The sequence below is a fragment of the Chlamydotis macqueenii genome, chromosome 17, assembly GCF_036417535.1.
Source record: "Chlamydotis macqueenii isolate bChlMac1 chromosome 17, bChlMac1.mat, whole genome shotgun sequence".
NCBI lineage: Eukaryota > Metazoa > Chordata > Aves > Otidiformes > Otididae > Chlamydotis > Chlamydotis macqueenii.
The window spans coordinates 13769233-13782749 of NC_141572.1; the positions used below are offsets into that span (position 1 = coordinate 13769233).

At 44.3% G+C, this 13517-nt stretch overlaps 1 protein-coding gene across 3 annotated transcripts in view; it reads right to left on the reverse strand.

The window, feature by feature from the left end:
- Positions 1-10186, reverse strand: part of MED13L (mediator complex subunit 13L) — a 194360-nt gene extending 184174 nt beyond the window's left edge. Inside the window, exons 1-2 of one of the 3 annotated variants that reach the window (XM_086761950.1) lie at positions 9235-9287; positions 8946-9036 (exon numbers count right to left, since the gene is read on the reverse strand). Coding sequence is in view for 2 of the 3 variants with exons in the window: in XM_086761947.1 (XP_086618073.1) it covers positions 9235-9306 (72 nt within the window). In the remaining variant the exon portion in view is untranslated. Of the gene's footprint in view, positions 1-8945; positions 9037-9234 lie in introns of all 3 variants that reach the window. The other 2 variants (XM_086761947.1, XM_086761946.1) reach the window with 2 other exon arrangements.
- Between the last annotated feature and the right edge of the window lie 3331 nt (positions 10187-13517).

A 13517-nucleotide genomic window follows, 5' to 3' on the forward strand; every position in this document is an offset into this window, starting at 1 on the left:
TGCAGGTCAGGACTTCTGAGTTCCATTACACTTCAGCCAGTTTCTTTACAAAAGAGAATAAATTATATTTTAACTTCTGAGTAGATGGCTGAGAACAGATAATAAAAAAGAAAACTACCACTGCACCTTCAGATAGCACACAAAAGAAAGCAAATAAACATGCAACTTGCTTGCCAAAGAATCCCTCCCTCGTTCTAAGACAGGGTGAATTATTAAGTTCACAAGTCCCCTTCAAAAAGACTGAAGCAGAACTAAATAACTGCCCGTTTTCCAAATTTAAAAAAAAAAGATCTCCTCTTAGAGAAAAGTAGTCCAACACAAAGCAAATCTGCAGGTAAACAAAGGAATCTTCTCTCTTCCCTCAACTTTAACTTTTTAATTTTTTTTTTTTTTTAACTGAAGGAGGAAGGAAATGTCAAACATCGGAGTCATACAATGGACTATCAGATGTTTCCCAAACCAAGCAATCTGACATATGGGCAGAAAAAAAAAAAAAAAAAAAAGAAGGAGGTGGGCTGGAGGAAATAACAACCGCAGTAAACTTTGGCATACTGAGCTACAGAATGCAATTCCTTTTCTTCTCTTATACAAAAAAAAAACCCTTGTATTTAAGGGCTCAGAATGAGAACGGTTTTGTACACCACATCTAAGCAGACTTGCTTAGTGAATACCAACAGCAGCTCACAGAGTCACTTCACCATGTGTCCATCACCAACGCACAAAGCAAAGCACGCTGCCTGCCCAAACGGGCCCTGGCCCAGGTTCCCCTCTCCAGCTAGGAAGGCAGTAATGGGGCAGAAATACAATCTGCCAGCCCTAGCTCTTTAACATCAACATTGTCTTGACCAGTGACACCAAGTAAAGCTCAAATTGTTAGGCAGTCTCCCAAAAATCCCTTAGCTCCTTAAAAAAAAACCCACCACTTGAAGAATTCTTTGGTATGAATCTACCTTAATACAGAAAGTAGTAAATAAATCCACTACATGACTGGTCATGTAGATTCATTTTGCTAGCTTTCTTCCTTCCATTCCTGCAAAGACAAGAATCCAGCAACTCCTACGAAAAGGAAATTATGGAAATTCACAGAGAACTCAAGTCCAAATTTTATTCAAATACACACACAAAATTAAATAACCAGAAACACTGGGCTAAAAGTGAAACCAGTAAATTCAGAATAAATTTAACCAATTAACCTACTCTGTCAGCAAAGAAACTTGACATGGTCACTACAAGATGTTCCTGGAATGAACTTTCTCACTCAGTCAGAACCACCTACAAATTCAGTCATATTGTGGACATACATGAAGTGAGACTCATCAAAACCCGACACTAAGAGACTGCAGATGTACTAGATGAGATTTGAAAATTTCCTAGTAAACCAAACACTCTAATAAGAAAAAAGTCATAGCTTTGTACTGCAACAAAGCAACACATTTTGAAACTTATGTCTCATAGCTGTCAGCTGTGAATGCATCATTACCAGAGAAATGAAGGTTGCCAATGCCTGGTCAGCAGACACAGAACAGTTTTCCTCTAAATCTTGTTTTCAGCCCTCTGATCTCACAAAATATTGTATTTTATGGGCAAATATGCAACTATAAGAACAGACAACCACAAGGCACTGACCACAGCATAGCTTTTTGAAAGCTAAAAGATTCATTAAATAAAGTTTTACCGAACAAGATTTAAATTTCTTTCTCTAAGACGTGGATTGTGGTTACACAGCCACTTTGATCTCCCTTCCACCCATGCCGCTGGCAAAACTTGGTGGGGAGAGAGATGAATAAGGGGTACACATAGCTGGCTACAGAATAAGAAGGGGGAAGAGTTTTTCACTAGGTCGGTTCCCTGATCTAGGCTTAAATGTGAGCTTATGAATCCTTCTGCAGTCACCAAGGTATGGAAGAAAAGTGAAGGGGCAGGGAGAAAAATGAAGGGGGTGGAGGGGAATCACATCTTTTCCTCTGTAATTAATATTGTTTTCTTTTCACACACAAGAATAGTACACTACACTGCAACAATGGCTGACTAAAGAAAGCAGGAGTAAGTGCCTAATGAGAAGTGACAAAGACATATGTGTGTCATATCTTATACTAAAAATTTATTTTCAAAGACTGTCCATTTTTCTCCATTTTCATAGCTGATTAAATACACTCCTTCGTATAGCGACAAGGTCTTTGCGCATGTTTGAGCTCCTCTGTGTTAGTCACATAAATGTAAATATTGCCTAGGGGCACATTATACAACAGCAACACACAATAAAATTTCCTTTCTCAAAGAAACAAAAGAGAGAATGCCGCTAAAAGCTCAAGTCCCATTTCCATATGCACTATCAGCGTTCTGCTCAGGAAAGTGAATTAAGCCACACGACTCAGTGAGAAATAACATTTTTAAACAGACTGAGGGAGGAAGGGAGAGTCAAGATTTATCAAAATTTATCAAAATTCACGGCACAAGCCAAAAGAAAGACTGCCTAAAGCTTTTACATTTGTGAGACAGGAAAAGGCAGGCACCATCTTACAAAGTAAAACGCTAAGAATCCTCCCGATCTGAAAAGCTAGACCTGCTATACGGTATCAAAGTGGTTTATGCTCAGGTGTCATTACCATTTTACAGCACAGTGACCATAGCAATGCAAGACCCTGTAACTAGGTGAAGCCACAGCAGGAAACAATGCAAGCTGTCACTCTGAGTATCACAGGCCTGTTGTCCCTGCGGTATACACTTCACAACTGCGTGCAGAGGGAATCTCACACAATGCTTTAGTAATATTTTGAGGTCTGTTAGAGTAGAATATTTTTATTAGTTGGTTTCTCTGTGAAACTACCAGTTGATGTTGGGAAACTGAGGGAAAGAGGATCTACTTTTAAAGCACTGCTTATGAGCTTAAAATGAAAGCGGTATAAAAGTTTGGTCTGAGGAAGAAGGATGCCCCCATGTAAACGTACACTCCATATAAACAAATCTTCTGAATTTGATTTGGGATCTTCTGCTGAAAACACTTCTGCACTTTTAAAACTGGAAAGTTAATACCAACACGAGCATGCTTCTAGTCATAGCAGTATTTTTTTTCATATTATTTGTGTTACTATGGCACCAACAAGTCACAAATCCCACTGCGCTAGACTCTACATTAAAAAGTGCACTACTCACCTATAGAACACTGAATAGTAAGTGAATACACACAGACATGAAAGAATATAAAACCAGACTTGTCAGCCTGAACAACAACAGTCTGAAGAGACCAACCACCTATTCAGTATTATTAGGTTGTCTGTAGGATCCTACAAATAAGTTTAGGAAAAGGGTTCATAGGACAGCAACATAGTAAATCTGTGGACACCAACCAGTAGCCTTCCACAAATACAAAGGAACAACTGGAAAAAAAAAAAACCCACAGGTACTAGTTTTTAATTTGATGATTCTTGGAGCCAGCAGTCAGTGAGCACTGAATGAAAAATAAAAGGCAGAGAAGGAATAAGGCTCCAAGCTTTCCAAGCGAAAGCACAGTAACTTTGAGGAGATGTAGATTTAACAGCAAGGGAAGACAAGGAAAGAATGCAGAAAGGTGCAACATAGTCACAGGATGGGAGAGAACATTTGTAGCAGCATCCTTGATACAAGCAGGGATGTCTTAGTCAGACCCCGACAGAAGGACGCTACCACAACTAAGGATGTACAAGTGGAGACTGGATGGGGTGGGCCAATCTCCTATCCTGATCAAGGAGAAGTGGAAACAACAGGTGAAGCATTCGCGTCCAGTAAACAGAAAGCTTCAAACAAGCATAATGTTCAGCTGGTTACAAACTATAACACTCCAGTAACAGTGATGTTTTTTAGGTATTTACAAAGCAGTGGATCTGTACACACACCCTCCTTTACCAAGGCGTAACATTTCTGAATACTTAAAGAGATTACAAAATGAAAACAAAATCGATTAAAATCCCTTCTTCATCAAGCGGCTGAAGCTAATCAAGTTAACACAATCAGCAGATATATCTCATACACACTACAATTTTTTTCCACAGAAGTTCAAAAATTTCAGTTTCTTTAGATTTTTTCAAAATAATTGCTTTGCCAAGAAGGAAAATAACAGAAGAAAGGTCTACATATAGGATTAAAGAGTTCCTTCTGTACTCTTTCACATGAGAAAGTGCTCTCAGAAGCAGAAGGGGGAAAAAAAAAAAAACAAAAACAAAAACCAAGATCAAATGAATCTGGGGAGTTTTGAGAACTGGGGTTATGATGTCAATACTACACTAATTACGTAGAAAAATCCATAAATACTTATTTTCAGACAGTATTACAGCAAGGAAAAAGTATGATTCTTAAGATGTAGTAACCTATGTTTTTTTTTTTTTTTACTACATCAGTCAAATATTTGAGTATTTTCTTAATCACGTTAACATTCACAATAGTCGTCTCGCGGAAGGACTCATATTGCCACCAAAATCAGAATACAGTCATTGGAGAAGGATTCACAGCCCCAGCATTTGTGTACATTCAGAAGATAATCAGAATTTCAAGAAAACCTCACCCAAATATTTTTTAGTGCCTAGCTCAGGATTCTTTGGCACACTTTGTCCTGAACTGCAAATGTCACTCCTGCACATCCCATTTTCTTTGTGTGATATCCAGAAGAGATTAGTTACCTAACACAGATTCATTAATTCCATTCCCAAAGCTGGGCAAGCTAGCCCAACGTCACTCCGTCCTAATCTCTTTGCAGATCCGGGTCTACTCTCTCCAAACTCACACCGTAGTAGATACCATTAAATTGTCAAATACTCTGACAGGACATCATAAAAGCCTACCACTGAAGTGATTTAAAACCTGAAATAAAATATTATTAGCAGGAAGTGAGCAGGCTTTCTAATGTCATTTTTCTACTTCTATCTTGTTACCTAATAAAATATAAGATAAAAGTGACTAAAGAATAAAATACTTTTGTAAAACTTGATAAGTTAATTCCATTTCTTAGAGATATATACATATACACATCTGCATAAAATTTCAAACAAGCAAGATATCTACTATGTCGGGATGTGACATCCTGCGTGTCAAAATAACAGCCTACTGCTTGGAGCACTGCATTTATGATAACGCAGTAAGCAAGAACAACTGCTGGTCAATTTAGTGCTACTTATGGATTCAGTTGGGCAATCAACCCTTTACTGTGAAGTCCTTCACTGACCACTCTGCAACATCAGAGCACCTCACCGGCAGCCCCTGCATTCCCAATCTTCACTTTCTGATGCCATGAAGAACCTTTAAAAAATAATTCCATCTCAGATCTGCCATCTCAGATTTCCTTGACTCCTTTCAGTTTCATTATGAAAACGGCAACAAAACTCACTGATCCAAGTAAGTTCCTGTTCCTGTTTCTGAACTGAAGAAATTAACAGCAGCAGTGACCTTTAGAGTTTGTAAATTTGCCTTTGAACATTAACAGCAACAAAGACACCATTCCTTCTAACCGGACCTTTCTGGCAGCAGGTTTCTGTAACAACACATTTAAACACGCACTCAAATCATCTCCTGTAAAGTCCTCTATAAACAGGTCTCACCTTCCAAGAACATAATCATGTCTTTGCCAGGCTGAAGACACCTACTCCTACAGTATCTAAACTTTCACCACATGACAGCAACTCCTGAGACCCTTTGCTGAACTCTTTTTCCAGCTCCAGCACATGAAACCTTACGCAGCCTCACCCCTGTTTTCAGAGGCTGACTTGTGCCTTTTGATACACCACGGCAGCTAAGCCAGAAAGTTGAGGAAACATCTTCCTACTTCATGCAAGCCCTCATCGTCATATGATTAACCCTTACTCACAGGAAAAATCAAATTAATTTCAAGAAGACTACTTTTATGATTAAGGATTATTCATAGGGAGACTGTTTGCCATCTGGGTCTGAAGTTTTAATACAACGCATATTACCTCAGAACATTTTGTCTCTAAATAGTTATTAGACAACTCTTAATTAGTGTTTAAATAAACCGGCCCCTAACAATTGCTTATTAAATACTGTTTTGGTAAAGAGACATCCTTTTTCAGAAGCAGCAGCAGACATTTTGACTACTGCAAAAACAGAGTTTGGATAAATATAATATGCAAACTAGCCCTTGTATCATCTTACTGAAAAATGCCTTATGTTTAGAGTAAAACTCTAGAGTTCTTTGTGGAGGGTGTTTGTGGGATTTTTTTTTGCCTGACAGAGAATACAAACACTAACCCATTTCCTAGAACAGCACTGGATTCCTGCTTCAGTATAGAGCAACACACAATACAGACAGCAACCCTTTGCATCACCGAGTCCAGAGGGACTTCAGGAAACCCAGCCATGCGAGCCTGAGATCACACTCCACATCTGGATAATCAAAGCCAACTTTAAAACCTTAACTTAAGACTCTGCCTTCCCCTCACAAGAAATATTTTGAGCCAAGAACACTAAGGACCTCTGTACATTCTGGAAATTACTGACAGAAGAGAACCAGTTAGTAAAAACCTTTTTGAAAACATTTTCTGTAAAAGGACTCAGAAGAAACAGTGGTGTCTAACCTCTTTGTATGGCCTACAGCTGACAGGAAAATAAGCTAGAAATCACAAACTGCTAAACCAGCCCGGAACCCACTACAGCAGCCACACAGACTCATCACAGACCTCTGGCTCCTCTCGGGTGGGGAGACAGCGTTCCTTCTCAAACAAAACAAATGTTTGTGGGGAGAAATATTATGTAAACATAAACAAACAATCACAGTAGATAAGTATATCAGAACTGCAGTTCTCCAGTCAAGAGTATTTCTCTGTGATTCACACCCAAAACAAAGCCTGCAAAAAAAAAAAAAATTAACTCTAATTGTCAACTCCTAATAGCAGAATCAGTTTAAAAAAAGATTTGTAATCTACCTAACTGCTAAAGAATGAATGAATTCCCATCAAGAGTTGACTTAGTTTGTGCATGTTTTCCTTCTGTTGCACCGAAAAAGTAAATGATTAGCAAAAGTTTCTCTAATTAGTAAACCAGACTACTGTAGCTTTAACACTTCATAAATTTTGAAACGAATATGACAATTTGAGTCTAAAGGGTCGGTGGTGTTAGCCACATACCTCCAGTCCGTATTTCCTTTGTCAATACCTTTCACTGATACATGAAATCTAACAAATACTAACATAATTTAAAATAAATCACTAGGGGTTGCCAGGGGTTTGCATATATGCTGTGCTGAAAAACAAAATACTACTTTATTGGACTTTTTTTTGAAAGTACAGCCAGAAAATAATAAAAACATTAGAGTCTCATACATAGCACCACACTGCACGTATAAATACCTCCCACAAAATTACACGGGAGCTTAAAGGGTTGCACGTTAATTTCATAATTATTACTAAACTCACTTGCAAAAGATTTTTGCTAAACTTATTGCAAGGATATTACATAGTCATTTAAAATTTAACATTTCCCTAGTCTAGAAAGGGGGAAGGGGGGGAAACTAAACCACAATGAGCATGAAAGCACGAAATAACTTCACTTTATAATTTATGCTAATTGCATGCCAGCAATTATTTTTACCAGTGACAGATCTGCAGACTGCAACTACCTGAAAAGTTACGCTTCTGAAAAACACGCTACTCAACTCTCCATTAACAAGCGGGGACTTCACAACTCTCTGTAAAGGAGAAATCGCTCACTACCTTGCTCTTACAGTCAGGTACAGCTGTCTCCTTCATGCTTACCGTTCTATTTTTCTTACTGAGTAAGAGCAGTGCAGTCAAAGTCACCACAACAATTCCTGCGTCTCGATACATACAGTACTGCTTTGTATTTATAAATACTAGAAAATGCTATCAAACAGAAGCACAGATACGAACTTATATAACAGCTCAATAAAAAGCCAAAGAATTGCATTTATTCTCACAGAAGAATCCTTTGGCCAGTTTCCTAGCAGCATAAACAACTACAGCTCTTGTCCCAGATTCTTAAGAGGCACGAAATAAAAACCAAACATACACACATTTAAAAAAAAAAAAAGAGGCAAAATAACAAACATACGGCAATAAAGGTAACAAACATAAAACAAAGAGCTTGATCATTCACATTTTTAATTAATTTTCTTTTTTTTGCCTTAATTCCTATAAGAAAGCTAACAACAATCTCTTCCTTTCTATTAGAAAAAGAACAACGTATGCACCCGCATTCAATGCTGGCAGAGCTCTGATGCAGAAAGGGGGTATCTACCATGAATCTCTCCTACATGCTATCCCCAAACTCGCATTACAAGTTTTTGTTTTAACTATACCACCCCATGCCCTAAAGAAGTCCCTCCTTCCCTCCGACACTACCGCGGTAGCACTAGAAGGCTCTGGATGATCAAACACTCCTCTCGCTCACTCAGCCGTCGCCCAGCCAGAAGGGATAGCGTTCCTATACGTGTCAGGTACAATAACGCAAGGTATTTCCAAATGACTCTGTCCTTACACGGAAACAAATTGTTTTCTTGATTTAAATTTAAATTACAAATCCGCAGCTAGCCAAAACTGATACCGTAATTTCTGCCACATTAAACCACGTAATACGAGTCGGAAGTTGTCAATTACCAGAAAGATGGGCAGACAGCAGCTACACAACCAAGCTATCCAGTATACTACGTTTCCAGCTACTGTTTTTCTTCAGAGAAGAAAAAACTGAGAAGTACAGGTTTTTTTTTTTACCTCTTGCCCCCAAGCACGATCTATGCAAAGAGGAGAGCCCCCTGTAACAACAGCTGACATGCAGTCACAAGAGCCCAGAGCGTAAGTCCAAAAGACAATCACACGACATGACTGTTTGCCGCTGCTGAAATGGCGTTTGTCATTGTGAAAAGAGAGAAAAACCCCACAGCTCGCTACGCACAAAGCACACAGGGCACGGAGTGCCAAGGGAGGCGGGGAGAAAAGACTGTTTACCAGAGAAGATGGTCGCACATGCCGGCAGCGCAGGCAGGGGACACACAATCCGTTGCCTCTACGCCCTCCTCCTCCTCCTCTTCTCCCACAGCTGTGAGAGCAACACAGGCACACTCGCGGCAAACCGCGTTAAAGAGCAAAATAAACACGGGGAGCCGGGCCGGGGGAGGGGCCAGCGCAGGAGCAGCCCCACGGGCCCCGACTATAAAGCCCCTGGCAGCTGCACCCAACCGGCAAACTCTGCGCCGCGGAGCCGCCGTTCCCCCCCATCCCCGCCCCGGGCACTCACCAGCGAGAAGAGGTTGGAGTGACAATCCTCCAGGCTGGCCCCGTTCGCCACCCAGTTCGCCGCCGCAGTCATGATCCTCGGCGAGCCCGGCCGCCAGAGCGGGGCATGTCTGAGGAGACGGGCCCGGCGCGGGGGCAGAAGCAGCAGGCGCTCCCCGGTGCGGCCCGCGCCTCCGCCGCCAGCCGCGGTCCGGTCCCTGGGCGCGGGGGAGCGCGGCCGGCAGGGGGCGCGCCGTGGGCCGGGGCGGGGAGCGGCCCGGTCGCCGGGCGGGCGCGATCGTCTCTGCCCGTTCCCGGCCGGGTAATCCTCAAGCCGCGGGGCCCGGTCCGGCGGGGGCCTCTCTCCGGCGGGGCGCGGGGGCGCCTGGGTCCGAGCCCCTCAGCACGCAGCGCGGGGTCGGGGCGGGGGGGAAGCCTCCTCCGGTTCTCCAGGCCGACTCAGCACCGCCGGGACGAAGACGAGAAGGGGGGGGGCCTGGGGCCCTCCTTCCGCGTCCAGGTCTGGCCCCCCCCCCGGGCCGGGCACACGTTGCGGCGGAGGGCGGTGGGGAAGGAGAGGGGAGGGTCTCCTCCCGCGACCCGGAGGCGGCGGCCCCTGCGGGACACGGGGCGGGGGAGGGTCCCGGCCCCGGGCAGTGGCGGCGGCGGCGGGCGGGGGGCGCTGTCTCGCGTGCCGGCGGAGGCCGTGTCCCCTCCCCTCCCCTCCCCGCCCGGCCGCCCCTCGCTGCTGCCGCCGCTGGCTGCGGGTGGATGGTGTTTTCCTCCTCCTCCTCCTGCTGCTGCCGCTGCCGCCGCCGCCGCCTTGTTTACGCTCCGTGCGGGGCTCCCGGTGCTGCGAGCGGCGGGCGGCAGCCCCGGCCCGGAGAGGGAGCGCTGTCCCTGCCCGTCCTCGCCCCCCTCCGCCTGGCGCTGCCCGCCCAGCGGCCCCGCTCACCCGCTCCTCCTCACACACTCGCCTCTGCCTCTCTCCACTCTGACAGCAATGGCGGCCGCCAGGCGCAGCTCGCCTCGCCATTGGCCGCCGCCGCCCCACGTGACGCGCGCCGGAGGGGCTGGGGGTGGGGGGGGCCGCCGGGGCTGGGGCTCCCCCTCCCCCCGGCCCCTCCCTCCGCCGCGGCGGCGCCCGCCGGGCCGCTGGGGGCGCGCGGGAGCGGGGCGCGGGCGGGCGCTGCGGCGGCGGCGGCGGGGAGGGGAGGGGGGGCGGGGCCGGCGGGGAGGGGGGCCCGCCCCCCGCCCTCCGCCCCCGGGGCCGGGAGAAACTTTCCCGTCGGAGGCCCCGCCGCGGGCGTTCCGCTGCCGGCCGCGCCGAGGGGACACCCGCCGACACCAAACGTTACTGAGACACCGCTGTGCGGGGCGGGGCGGCGGAGCCGAGCCCCAGCTCCCCGCCGCGGAGCCGCTGCCCCTCGGTTCCCCCGTCCCACGGGTTTTTCCACAGCACCTGCGGATTTTTCGAAGTAGTTTAAAACCGGCTTCGAAACGTACACGGTCCCGTTTCCAAATGAGGGTATTCCCCCCCAAAACAGCTCCCCTGTAAAAGTCAGGTTCAGCCCCAAGCTCTGCAGAGCACGGGAAACACTTCCCCAAATCTGGCTCGGTCCCACCTCGTTCCGTCTGAAACAGCTCCTAAGGCTTCCTGTACAGTAGGTTTTTTTTTAATAAAAAGAACTAAAAAATATCTAAGAGGGAAATAAACAAACGGAATTCATTCCTGCAATAGTCATGGTCTGGAGAAGAAGAAAGGGTACACACAAAATAAACAATAAATATTAAATATTTTGTTTAAAATACAGAACTCGTAACTCATAATTTTTTCCCTGTTCGTAACGAGCCTTTGACGTGGAGCAGAGGGAGCCCGGTCTGCTCGGGGAGATCAGAGCTCACCTGCCCGAGGTTCTCACCGGCAGCAGTGTTTCCCGGTGACATAAAGCAAATACAGCAAATATTGCTGCTTAAAAGATGAAGATTATTCAGCAATTCAGTTTAATACAGAAATGTAGCACGTTCTTAATCATCTGATTCAGTGGAAAAAATTCTCACTCTGCTCAATGGCAGCTTTCCTTGTCATTATTTTAATCCTACTGAGGCATCTTTTTTCAAGTTACTTTTCTTTGTAACAAATGAAGATCAGCATCTATTCTAACGACTGCATGGAGTTTGTTTGGACTGACCTCACAGTAACAAATCTCTAATACAAACAAGCATCACAGCCATTTAGCTAAATTACATACAGAGCGAGATAGAATTTAGGCCGGAAGAAAATTTCCACCAGGACCAGTGCTCTTACCACGTGCATTCTTCGTCTGATAAATCCGATCCGTCGTGCCCCATTCCCTTCACTGTCACTCCAAACAGGAATTCTGTCTTCCAAAGACCGGGCCTACATTAGTGAGAGGAAAAATGCTTTCAAACACACAAATGAAATATTCACATTCAGTTACAATTGCAATTTTTTTTTTTTTTCACCTATTAGTCAGCCAAACAAAGCCTAGACTCACCCTAGGGACAGACTTTTATCCTCCTTCAGTTCACTTAGGAGAATCAAAGTGGCACAAAGATGCTGTAAAAGCCCCAAACTGGTAGGAGGCAAAGCTGACAAAGTACCCAAAACAGCCACAGTCTAGAAATTGCTTGCTACAGCCTGGCAATCCAGAATCAGTAAAGTACTTTGGATCATATTACTCTCCTTCCTTTTGGCAACACGTCTTATAACCAGAGAACACAATCCGACACTTGTAAATATGTCAAGGAACATGTATTACCCAACCGAAAAACACATCCTCCCGCATTAACACAGTACAGTTCTTCATAAACACACTGCAGCCTCGCTTACCCGTCTCATCACTAAACGACGCCTAGGGTAGATCAAACCCTTTAATGAAGCATCCACATTCTATTTCTGAAATAAAAGAACATCCCTTATAATAAAAAAAAATGTCTTATTATAGAAATATTTTGAAACAGAGAATCACATTATTACTTATCCCACAGAAAGCTAACAATACTGTGCAGAATCAGGCACTGCAGAATTCATGTTTCTTCCATATGCTGCTTACCCTCCAAATGGTATTTCCAGTTGTCAGCATTTCCCTTCTGCGTCTTCCAAGCAGAGACAACTTATTATGTCGATTTTCTCATTAAAATGTGGGGTCTAACACATGATTCAGATTGGGGAGAAATGTTAATACACTCACACTGTGCTTGCTTTGGCCATTTTTCAGGATTCTTATGAACAAGAACTTCTTTAAATTAAGAATCTTTGGGTATAATTAAATTGCCTGTAAGGGGTCAGTGTTCTGAAGTTGAAGAGTTGCTCCTCGGATTTGTGAAAGGTGTCCCCGCATTGCAAAGTTCTTTTTCTTTTTAAACTGAAAAAAGATAGCACCTCTTGAAGGAGTTTGCCAGTTACTCGACTTTATATTACGTTCAGTGATGGCAGACAAGAAATCATTACAGTCTCATCATTCACTTCACAGGACCAAACTAGGAAAGCTCCCTCGCCGCCTTCTGACAACAGTGCCACTTAAACCAGAAATTATTCCACTTACAGATATCATACACCAGCACAAGCGACACTTGCTCACGCATAATTACCCTAGATGGTATGTGGCGGAACGTGTTTTCCAACTCAGGGTATTTAAGTTTTATTCCCTGTTTTCTTTGACTTGACTTCTTTTTACTTGATCAATGAACAGTAACATCAGGTTTTCTACTGTAACAAAATAACCATTTGTCCAGAGTAGCAAGACACAGGACGTTTTTAATTACTCCTGACAGCATATTAACTTGCAAGCTGCAAGACCAAGACTCAGAAGCCGAACGGCGTTTCCAGGCTCCCGGAGATCAGCTGAGTCACACTTAGCCTTCACCATACGGAGCTGATAAGCGCTCTGGGAAGGAGCCAGCTACCTGCCCTTACAAAATTAGTCCACATAGCGATAGGCAAGCTTCTCCTATTCTAGAGCAACGCACCCAGAGCTTACAGGAATGATCAAACCTGTTCTTCCAGGAGGATGACTCAGCAGTTTCATAGACGGTGTTTTCACCAGCAGGTGCTGCTTATGCTTCAACCTAAACATGGAGGAAGAAACAAAGACGTCAGGAGGCTAAAGTGTCAAGCAGTTGCTTGGTTTTATTTTAGTTTAGAGAACATCCACTTTGCTGGACTTTCAAGTACCTCCAGTTTATGGAAAGAACACTTACTTGAGGAACACAACTGGCCTGAGCACCGGATTCAGCCAGGGCTCTCCCAACTCTGGGTATGGAGAGTTCAGCCCTTCTTGC